The sequence below is a fragment of the Moschus berezovskii genome, chromosome 23, assembly GCF_049115385.1.
Source record: "Moschus berezovskii isolate FMDL1 chromosome 23, NW_MosBer_1.0, whole genome shotgun sequence".
Taxonomy (NCBI): Eukaryota; Metazoa; Chordata; class Mammalia; order Artiodactyla; family Moschidae; genus Moschus; species Moschus berezovskii.
The window spans coordinates 39,118,942-39,130,520 of NC_142482.1; the positions used below are offsets into that span (position 1 = coordinate 39,118,942).

At 45.1% G+C, this 11,579-nt stretch overlaps 1 protein-coding gene and 1 pseudogene across 1 annotated transcript; one reads left to right on the forward strand and one right to left on the reverse strand.

Annotated features, from left to right (window-relative positions):
• The first annotated feature begins 209 nt into the window (after nt 1-209).
• On the forward strand, nt 210-4,501 carry LOC129543498 (BOLA class I histocompatibility antigen, alpha chain BL3-7-like). The gene is made up of 8 exons (XM_055406628.2): nt 210-346; nt 578-922; nt 1,191-1,466; nt 2,595-2,870; nt 2,987-3,091; nt 3,826-3,858; nt 4,006-4,053; nt 4,201-4,501. The coding sequence occupies exons 1-7, from the start codon at nt 274-276 to the stop codon at nt 4,020-4,022; spliced, it is 1,125 nt and encodes a 374-aa protein (XP_055262603.2). The 5' UTR covers nt 210-273; the 3' UTR covers nt 4,023-4,053; nt 4,201-4,501.
• A 1,954-nt stretch (nt 4,502-6,455) lies between these two features.
• Nucleotides 6,456-8,390, reverse strand: LOC129543337 (tetraspanin-3 pseudogene; annotated as a pseudogene).
• Nucleotides 8,391-11,579: the final 3,189 nt, after the last annotated feature.

Genomic DNA, 11,579 nt, shown 5'->3' on the forward strand with positions numbered 1-11,579 from the left:
GTGCCCTGGGTGTGGCGCTCAAGGTCTCAGGTTCTAGGGGCGGGGGTTGGCGTCTGGGACACTGACGCTAAGCCCTGAGGATTCCCCATCTCCCTTCCCACAGTTTCACTTCTCTCTCTCGCAACCCGTGTCAGGTCCTTCTTCCTGGACAACTATGACGCTGCTCCAGGTCTCAGTCTATTGGTTTCTAGAGAAGCCAATCAGCGCCACCGCGGTTCCCTGTTATGAAGTTCTCAGACTAGTCCGAACTCACATTCGCCCCAAATCCCAAGAATGCGGGTCACCGAGCCGCGAACCCTTCTCCTTCTGCTCTCGGGGTCCCTGGCCCTGACCGATACCTGGGCGGGTGAGTGCGGGGTCGAGACGAAATAGCCTCTGCAGGAGAAGCCAGGGGATCGCCTGTCTGGGGCGAAGGACAGCCGGGGAAAACGCGTTTCTATGGCCCCGAGACCAGACCCACTACCTCGCCCCCGTCCCGTCCTGACCCTCCCTGTCCCTTCCGAGCCTCCAGCCCTCTCCTCTCACCACTCGAGTCACCCACCGGCCCTCTTCCGTCTCGCCCCCTCGTCCCCTACAGGTCACATTCACCTCGGACATGGGGACCCGCGCCCGAAGGAGCGTCGGGCCGCGTGGCAGCCCCTCCCGGCCCCAGGGGTCCACTCCTTGAGGTACTTCCATATTTTGGTATCGCGTCCTGGCCTCGCGAGCGACCTTTATCAATCTGTCGGTTACTTGGACGACACGCAGTTCGTAAGATACAACAGCGACACCGCGAATCCGAGGGTGGAGCCGCGGGCGCCGTGGATGGAGCAGGAGGGGCCGGAGTACTGGGACTGGCAAACCGACATAGCCAAAGAACATTCGCAGGCTTCGCGGTCGAACCTGCAAGTCATCGTTGGCAACCACAACCACAGCGAGTTGGGTGAGTCTCAAGCCCTGCATTTCGCTGCGATGAGCCGGGGTCCCCCTGAATTCCCGGGTCCGAGGTTTCGCCCCGAGGTCAGGAGATCCTCCGACCTCTCTTCGGTCTGGGAAGAGTCCACTAGGAACTAGGATTGACAGGGATTGCGTTTTCAATTTAGGAGAAAAACGGGCTCTGAGCAATCACCGCGCGTGAGTCTGGAGCCGGAGGGCCAGGAGGAGCGCTGGGCGGGGCTAAGTGGGCGGCGCTAACCGCGGGGGCGGGGCAGAATCGCACAGCTTCCTCTGGATGTCTGGCTGCGATGTCGGGTCGGACGGCAGCATCATCCGAGGGTACGAGCACTTCGCCTACGACGGCGAGGATTACATCACGCTGAACGAGGACTTGCGCTCCTGGTCCGCGGCGGGCACGGTGGCTCAGATCATCCGGCGCAAGTGGGAGGTTGAGGGAGCAGCGGAAAAGTACCGGGCATACCTGGAGACCGAGTGCGTGAACTGGCTCAGCAAATACCTGGAGAAGGGGAAGGAGACGCTGCTGCGCGCAGGTACCAGGGGCCCCGGGCTCTCCCAGATCTCACCTCAGGTTGGGGCTGTACCTCCAACTAGCCCAACCTAAAGGGGAGAAGCATAGGCTTGACACTAGAATTCTTCCCCCTCTCCCCCACCACTTGGATCCTTAGAGTAAGGCTTACAGATTCTTACTCAGTGTCTGAAATGACACTCCTGACCACTGTGGAGAGAATAGTCTATGGGTGGCAGGTGAGGTGGTGGTTCTTGTGCCACGATTCAGGGATGAGAAGTTGGTGGAGACTAAGGTGGATGAGGGATGTGAGAGACAGAGAGAAGGGCTAGAGAAGCAAGGGGTGTGGAAAAGAAGCAGAGGTAAAGAAGTCTAAGCAGTGACACTCTCAGATTTAAATACGGTGTTACATTGATTTGCTTAACAGGTATTCTTTGTATCTTGTTTTTGCTGTGTTCTGTGAGGCTGCCTGAAAACCAAATGTCCTCAGGACAATTAAAGGATTCTGTCTCTCTGGATGTGAAGGTCTCTGAAATAATTTATTAGCAGATTTCTTTGACTTTGGCCTAAGTCTAGACTTCCCTGGTGGCTCAGATGGTAAAGCGTCTGGCTACAATGTGGGAGACCGGGTTCGATCCCTGTGTGGGGAAGATCTCCTGGAGAAGGAAATGGCAACCCACTCCAGTATTCTTGCCCGGAATATCCCATGGACAGAGGAGCCTGGAGGGCTACAATCCGTGGAGTCGCAAAGAGTCTCTGAAATAATTTATTAGCAGATTTCTTTGACTTTGGCCTAAGTCTTAGTGCTTTACTCTCTCACCTTTTTCTCTGCCCCATGCCTTCTTCACTGGCCACCTGACTCCAGATTTTTTGAGTCAACTCGGTCTTCACCTAGGTCAGGACCAGAAGTCTGTATTGTCTCACTCAGAGACCTGGAGCCTCCTACCCTGGGCTGTCTTATCCTGTTTCTAGAACTTCTCAAAGCATAAGAAGTTCTCCCATATCCTGGGGTCCAGGCTCACGTCTGGCTTTTGCACTCTCACCTCTCACACCATTTATTCCCTCCATTCTCAGAATGGTCACAGAAATGCCCCCTCATGTGGTCTGTTAGAGTTAATACAAAGTTCCTAAATTTTCTCACTTTTCTCCTCAGTTCCTCCGAAGACCCATGTGACCCGACACCCCATCTCTGACCGTGAGGTCACCCTGAGGTGCTGGGCCCTGGGCTTCTACCGGGCGGAGATCTCACTGACCTGGCAGCGTGATGGGGAGGACCAGACCCAAGACATGGAGCTTGTGGAGACCAGGCCTTCAGGGGATGGAACCTTCCAGAAGTGGGCAGCCCTGGTGGTGCCTTCTGGAGAGGAGCAGAGATACACATGTCATGTACAGCACGAAGGGCTTCTGGAGCCCCTCACCCTCAGATGGGGTAAGGAGCAGGGTGGGGTGGAGCTTCCTCTCAGATAAAGCAGGAGCCCTTCAGTACTCAGTTCAGCAAGGTTAGGGCTCAAGCCTGAGGTCAGGGCTCTTCCCTTTCCTCCACAGAACCTCCTCAGCCCTCCTTCCTCACCATGGGCATGATTGTTGGCCTGGTTCTCCTCGTGTTGGCAGTGGTGGCTGGAGCTGTGATCTGGAGGAAGAAACCCTCAGGTAGGGAGGGAGAGGAGTGAAATCTGAGTTTTCTTGTGCCCCCAGGGGGTTTCAAGACAGAAAATGTCCAGTCTCTTGCCTCAGTGCTGGGAGGCACCATCTACATGCACGTACTTACCCAGTCTGAGGTCCTGTTTCTAACACTCTTTTTAAAAAATACTTCATTTATTTATGGCTGTGTTGGGTCTTTGTTACTGCGCAGGCTTTTCTTTAGTTGCAGTGAGTCGTTGTCTGTGGGCTTCTCGTTGCGATGGCTTTTTTTGTTGTGGAGCACTGGCTCTAGGGCGTGTGGGCTCAGTAGTTGCAGCTCCTGCGTTCCAGAGCACAGGCTCAAGAGTTGTGGCTCAGGGACTCGGTTGCTTCACAGCATATGGGATCTTCCTGGACCAGGGATCAAATCTGTGTCTCCCGCATTGGCAGGCGAATTCTTTATCACTGAGCCACCAGGGAAGCCCTCTAACACTCTTTTGAAAAGCATGTGTGTAAAAGAGGATTACATTCTCACTTTGATGATTTCCCTAATGGGGATCTGATTTCCAGCAGCTAAGTATAGACATCCAGAAGGGGATTGGTACACTTCCCATAAACCCTCTTTCCTTATGTTTCCCAATCCTGCCCTGGATCTGCATTCACAGTTCTGGAAACTTCCCTGGGATTCAGGACTAAGGGATTCCTATAGAACCTCATGACTCTGCCTCCCCCCAGGCCTCTCACATGATGTCTTTTACCCACAGATGGAGATGTAAGGAGCTATACTCAGACTGCAAGTAAGTATGGACAGGTGTGTGTGGGGGTGAACTCTGAGACCCTTGAGATAGTGTAAATGGGAACCCCCTGGGGAGGTTCACCCACCCTGTGTTGTCTCCTTTAGTCTTAACTCCTGTGGGCTCTGACCAAGTTCTGTTCTATCCCAGGAGAAGACAGTATCTGAGGCCCTACTGTATCTCTCATGGCTCCTAAAGGTGAGACTCAGGAGGGCCTGAAGTGGGACAGGAGTTGGGTTATGGGGATGCTCTGGATTTGAACATTTTGAGTAGTGCAAGTTTGTTTAGAGTGTCCCTACGTATGATGACTGACCTGAATTTATTCTTGATTATTTTCTTCTATAGTGTGAGACTGATGGCTTGCGTGGAACTGAGTGAAGAAAGCTGTGTTCACGCTCCCACTCTCTGACTTCAGGACCCAGACTTCTCTTTTCGTGGAGGTGTCTGACTGTGTCTGTGTTCCTGTACTCTAATGTGAGAAAGGGGGGGGCTGACCCACCCCTGCCCACAGTGGCCTCCATTTCTTCCCCCGCCGTTGTGTGATGGTATCGTAGGTGTCCGTATATCATCGAATTATTTATTTACATATGTGCAGTTCTTTGTTGTATATCAGTGCTGCCTCAATAAACCTGTGTAAAAAATATCATTTTGAAAAACATATTTTTGAAAGTGGCTGAGTGGTTCCTAATTTAGCCATTGCCTTTTGAGATCATATGTTAGATTGACAAAGTCCTTGTAATTTTTATGTATTTTATTTTTAAAGTAAATGATTCACTCTACTCTGATCAGATATAATGTTAATTTTGAACTTCCTTGTGGTCCAGTGGTTAAGACTCTGTGCTTCCACTGCAGGGGGCATGGGTTCCATCCCTGGTCCGGGAAGTTCCACCTGCTGCAGTGTGCCCCCACCCGCAAAAAAAAAAAAAAAAGATATAATGTTAACTTGAAATCTTAGTTTGAGTAGTTGAACTTTCAGCTAATTATGGGCAATTCTATCTGATAGAAGCTGTGTGTGTACAGTGAAGCTTAGAGAATATCAACAAAAAATGAATGACGATCTTCAGTTCTTAAATTACAAACAAAAAGGAAAGTCTATAAATCACAATTCTTTCTTTTATGCTAAATCAGCTCAAGATAGAAAAATTGACACCTGGGTGTGGTTTCCGTGTGTGTGTGGTTTTACCTCCTCTTTATAAATAGAAGGAAGCACAATTAATGGATTGTATAAGCATATGTTTAGTTTTGTAAGAAACCGCCAAACTCTCTTCCAAAGTGACTATCATTTTGCATTCCCATCAGCAATGAATGAGATTTCTTTATTCTCCGTATTTTATTGGCACTTGGTGTTTCAGCATCTGCTTTTTGGCTGTCCAAATAGGTATGTTGTAGTACTCTTTTGTTGTTTTAATTTGCACTTTTCTGATGACATATGGTGTGGAGCATCTCTTCATGTACTGTTCTGCCATCTGTGTCTTCTTTCATAAGGTATCAGTTAAGGTCATGGCCCATTTTTTCACCACATTTTTTCTTATTGTTGCACTTCAAGTTCTTTGTATATTTTGGATAACAGTGCTTTGTCAGTTATGTATTTTGTAGGTATTTTCTCCTAGTCTGTGGCTTGTCTTTTCATTCTCTTAAGCATTGCTAGATTTAGTATTTATATGTATAATTTAAAAATACAGTAGTACAGCAAAACTATTTATAAAATACCTCTTCAATAGAAAACTGTACATAGAAAGTTTTCTCACTTTATATCAAATCTGTAATTGGAAAAGTACTTTTATTTCATGTATGAATACAAATTTGATACTATTTTTCTATACTCATAGAGAACAGTGATAAATGTGTTCTTCATATAATTCAGATATTTGATTAGTTTCCCAGTATAAGAAAATGTTACCCCTGAAGTAAGTTTCAATAACAATATTTTTGTTGAAATAGGGTTTGTTCCAAAGGTAGTAATAACCACAAAGCTGAGAATTCCCTGGCTGTCCAGTGGTTAGCTATTTGAGCTCTCACTGCTGAGGGCCTGGGTTCAATCCCTGGTTGGGGAATTAAAATCCAACAAGCCACCTAGGGTGGCCGAATAACAACAACAAAAAAGCTTTTTTTTTTTTTTTTGAGGGTAATACAGAGTTTATTGAATTAGATTTTTCTAGTTACAACTGAGATCACATTTACATACTATTTTGCTAGTCTACATGGGTACATTATTTCTAACTCACAAAAATTGTTTTTAAACAGTAATGCATACATTATACTCCTTGGGCTTCCCAGGTGGCTCAGTAGTAAATAATGCACCTGCCAATCCAAGAAACACAGGAGACAGTTCAATGCCTGGGTCGGGAAGATCTCCTGGAGGAGGAAATGGCAACCCACTGCTCACTGGGAAAATCCCAAGGACAGAGAAGCCTGGTGGGCTACAGTCCATGGGATCACAAAGAATTGGACAAACTTAGTGACTGAGCAGACACACACATAAAGCCAGCTTTGCTTAAAAACTGCTAGTTTCAAAGAGCAGTCTGATTTTGAAGATGAACCAACACACACAACATATGATTCTAAAATCTATTTTAGCCATTTTGTAAGATAGCCATTGAGCTAGTTACTGGCCTGTAGTATATATTTTTTAAAAGGACACTGATGAGGGGCACCATCTGGTATAATAATAACTTTTACCAAACAGCTGATTGCCTGTCAAAAACCTCTGGCCAAGAGTGCTCCCCTGTGAAGACTGAAGGACCCGGTGATACTTCGGCAGCAGGTCCCTTACAGCTTGATGGTGACAAAAGCAGGTCCATGTCTGCCTTTAATTCTACCACACTAAGCAACTCGCAAACAGTTCTGAGATTAGAACATTTACCGGCGTACTTACACACTCACTGACATGGAGAGTCCGCTAGAGCAGAGGAAAAGTCATAGGTGGGTAGGTAGGAAGGTGGACACAGGAAGAGCCAAGCTGCTCTGTCCAGCACCTGTGTGTGTGCCTATGCTTTAAGTAAATGAACTCAGGAGGCCAATAGCAATGGATTTGCTCAATTCACCTTCCAAATCAGAACATGACTAAAAAGCTCAGGTGAGTTTTCTATGTGCATAGGTTCTGCCGGTGATGAGGAGCTTGTAAGCAGGCTTTCTACTCCTTCTGCACAACAGGATGCAGGCACAGAGCCCGCCCAGTAGCTGGAGACCTGCAGATGTAACTGCCCATAGATAACATGCCTCATGATTTCCGGTGGCTTCTTCACAACTTCCGGTAGCCTTACACCCCTAGGCATAGAGGTCAAAGGGGTGGGCCAGACTGCCATGACAGCTGCTGGCGGTCTCCCTGCACTAGCTAAGAGGGACACTCTGATTTTTGGTTTCTTTGAATCAGTCTGTATTTTCCCAGTGAGAAGAGTTGTGAATGCGACAATAGGACAGCTGTCTCGGAACATAATAGCCCAGCTAGCAGCACAGGATTGGTTCCACCGTAGGTCTATATTTTCCAAATGCTGCGATCAACCTCATTTTCCACCTTCGCTCTGTAAACATATCCCCAAACCACTACAACAACTTCTGTGACAAAAACCTAAGAGTAGGATGATGACAAATGTGGCAGGTCTACAGCAGCTTTTCTGGATGGTGGCATAGGAGCCAATCAGCCCGGTAATGCAGAGCCGGGCTCCTACAGCTACGATCAGCAGAGCATGGAGGAGAGGGTAGACATCTTCAAAGAAGTGGCCATACTGGTTGTAAGGGATGAAGACATATGCTCCCACACCAGAAGATGAGGTTGAGAAACACCAATGTGGTCTTGGAGTAGGTGATGCCACATTGGCCTTTCTCACTGATGGGACACGCTCACTGACCCAGGTTGCTCTGGTGTCAGTGCCTCCCTGCTGGGAACTGCCCAGCCTGCATGGGAAGGCGGGGCCCTCCTCCACCCAATCTTCCTCCTAATCTCTCACTCCAAGCCCCAGCCAAAGGTCTGTTAACAATGATGGCTGGACTGAATTTTTAAAAAGCAATAGCAGACCCTTTGTTTCATTTTTCTAATGCTGCCCTGTCCACATGAAACTGTTTATATTTAAATCTATTAAAATTAAATAAAATTTAGAATTCAGTTCCTCCATCAAACTGGCCATATTTCAAATGCTCGAAAGTCCCATGTGGTCAGTAGCTACCATAATCAAAGTGTAGATCTAGAACATTTCTATCATTACAGAAGGAATTTCTGGACAGCAGCAGACCAGTGGTTTCTTCTTTCATAGGCAGAATCTTGAGCATAGTTACAGGATGATGACAATGCGGAGTTCCAATTCCTGTTCATGGACTCTTTTCTGATGAGTGAGTGTCCATCTCCTGTTTGAGTACAGGTTAATTATTCCAACTAGACAGAAATAGTTAATATTACTTTTAACAGTTTTGCATTGTAAATTGCAACCAAAAGAGAGTTATGTAAAATATATTTGGATTTACTTTAAGTGAAAAAAAATTTTGAGTTTTTTTTACATATCATATTTATTTATATACATCTATTTCCAGGTGTACCACATGGTGATCCAAAATTTTTATAATGTATAATCCATTTTGGAGAAGGAAATGGCAACCCAATCCTGTATTCTTGCCTGAGAAATCCCATGGGCAGAGGAGCCTGATGGACTGCAGGCCAAGGGGTCACAGAAGAGTGTGACATGACATAGCAAATAAACAACAACATGCATCATTTAAAGTTGTTACCAAGTATTTGTTAAATTTTCTTTGTGGCACAATACACCCTTGTTGCTTATTTAGTACTTCTTATTCCCCTACTCCCATCTTACCCCTTCCCATTTCTCTCTCCAAATTACTAGTTTGTTTCTGTATCTGGGAGTCTGTTTCTGTTTTGTTATATTCATTTGTTCATTTTGTTTTTTAGATTTTATGTGTAAGTGATAACATATAGTATTTGTCTTTCTCTGACTTATTGCACTAAGCATAATACCCTCCAGGTCCATCCATGTTGTTGTAAATGCAAAATATCATCCTTTTTAATGGCAGAATAGAATTCCACTCCTCTTTGCAGAATATGCTTCCACATATTAGGAACTTAGATTGCTTCCGTATCTTAGCAATTGTAAACAGTGATGCTATGAACATTGGGGTGCATGCATCTTTTTGAGTTAGTGCTTTCATTTTCTTTGATACATACCCAGGTGTGGAATTGCTGGGTCATATGGTAATTCTATTTTTAGTTTCTTGAGGAAATTCCACCACTGTTTTTCATAGTGGCTGTACTAATTTACATTCCCATCAACAGCGTACAAGGGTTCCTTTTTCTCCACATCCTCACCAACATTTGTTATTTGTAGATGTTTAAAAAATACACCCATTTTATATTTATTTATTTGTTCATGCTATGTGGCATGCAGTATCCTAGTTCCCCAACCAGGGATAGAGCCCATGTCCTGCCCCCCTCACACACTGGGAGGGCAGAGTCTTGACCACTGGACAGCCAGGGAAGTCCATAGCTGTAGACTTTTTGGAGATAGTTATTTTGACAGATACGCAGTGATAGCTCATTGTGTTTTGATTTGCATTTCTCTGATGACTAGCGATGTTGAGCATGTGCTGTTGGCCATCTGTAAGTCTCCTTTGGAAAAATATTTATGTTGGTTTTCTGACCATTTTTTAAGTGGATTGTTTGTTTCTTTGATATTGAATTGTATGAGCTATTTATATATTTTGTATATTAACCCTTTATCAGTCATATCATTTGTAAATATTTTCTCCCATTCAGTAGGTTGTCTTTTTATTTTGTCGACAGTTTCATTTGCTCTGCAAAAATTTATGAGTTTTGGGAGTTCCCTGGTTGTCCAGTGGTTAGGACTCAGTGCTTTCACTGTGTGGTCCCAGGTTTGATCCCTGGTCAGGGAACTAAGAGCCCACAAGCCACACAGCATGACTAAAAAAAAAAAAAAAAAGCTTTTGAGAGTTTAATTAAGTCCCACTTGGTTATTTTTGTTTTTGTTTCCTTTACCTTAGGAGACAGATCCATGAAAATATTTCTATGATTTATGTCAGAACATGTTCTGCCTATGTTCTCTCCTAGGAGTTTTATGGTTTCAGGTTTTACATCATTTCAGTTCAGTTCAGTTGCTCAGTTGTGTCCGACTCTTTGCAACTCCATGGACTGCAGCACGCCAGGCTTCCCTGTCCTTCACTGTTGCCTGAAGTTTGCTCAAACTCATGTCCATTGAGTCGGTGATACCATCCAACTATTTAATCCTCTGTCATCCCCTTTTCCTCCTGCCTTCAATCTTTCCCAGCATCAGGGTCTTTTCCAAGGAGTCAGTTATTCGCATCAGGTGACCAAATTATTGGAGTTTCAGCTTCAGCATCAGTCCTTCCAATGAATATTTAGGCTGATGTCCTCTTGGATTGACTGGTTGGATCTCATTGCAGTCCAAGGGACTCTCAAGAGTCTTCTCCAACACCACAGTTCAAAAGCATCAACACTTCGGCGCTCAACTTTCTTTATAGTCCAACTCTCACATCCGTACATGACTACTGGAAGAACCATAGCTTTGACTAGAGGAACCTCTGTTTGCAAAGTAATGTCTCTGCTTTTTAATATGCTGTTTAGGTTGGTCATAGTTTTTCTTCCAAGGAGCAAGTGTCTTTTAATTTCATGGCTTCAGTCACCATCTGTTGTGATTTTGGAGCCCAAGAAAATAAAGTCTGTCACTGTTTCCATTGTTTCCCCATCTATTTGCCATGAAGAGATGGGACCAGATGCCATGATCTTAGTTTTCTGCATGTTGAGTTTTAAGCCAGCTTCTTCACTCTCCTCTTTCACGTTCATTAAGAGGCTCTTTAGTTCTTCTTCCCTTTCTGCTATAAGGGTGGTATCATCTGTATATGTGAGGTTATTGATATTTCTCCCGGCAATCTTGATTCCACCTTGTGCTTGATCCAGCCTGGCACTTCGCATGATGTACTCTGCATATTAGTTAAATAAGCAGGATGACAATATACAGCCTTGACGTACTCCTTTCCCAATTTGGAACCAGTCCATTGTTCCATGTCCGGTTCTAACTGTTGCTTCTTGGCCTGCATACAGATTTCTCACGAGGCAGGTAAAGTGGTCTGGTATTCCCATCTCTTGAAGAATTTTCAACAGTTTGTTGTTATCTACACAGTCAAAGGCTTTGGTGTAATCAATAAAGCAGAAATAGATGTTTTTCTGGAATTCTCTTGCTTTTTCTCTGATCCAACGGATGTTGGCAATTTGATCTCTGGTTCCTCTGCCTTTCCTAAATTCAGTTTGAACATCTGGAAGTTCATGGTTCACTTACTATTGAAGCCTGATTTGGAGAATTTTGAGCATTACTTTCCTAGCATGTGAGATGAGTGCAATTTTGCTGTAGTTTGAAAATTCTTTGGCATTGCCCTTCTTTGGATTGGAATGAAATCTGACGTTTTCCAGTCCTGTGGCCACTGCTGAGTTTTCCAAATTTTCTGACATATTGAGTGCAGCACTTTCACAGCATCATCTTCTAGGATTTGAAATAACTCAACTGGAATTCCATCACCTCTACTAACTTTGTTTATAGTGATGCTTCCTAAGGCCCACTTGACTTCACATTCCAGGATGTCTGGCTCTAGGTGAGTGATCACACCATCGTGGTTATCTGGGTCATGAAGATCTTTTTTGTATAGTTCTTCTGTGTATTCTTGCCACCTCTTCCTAATATCTTTGGTCC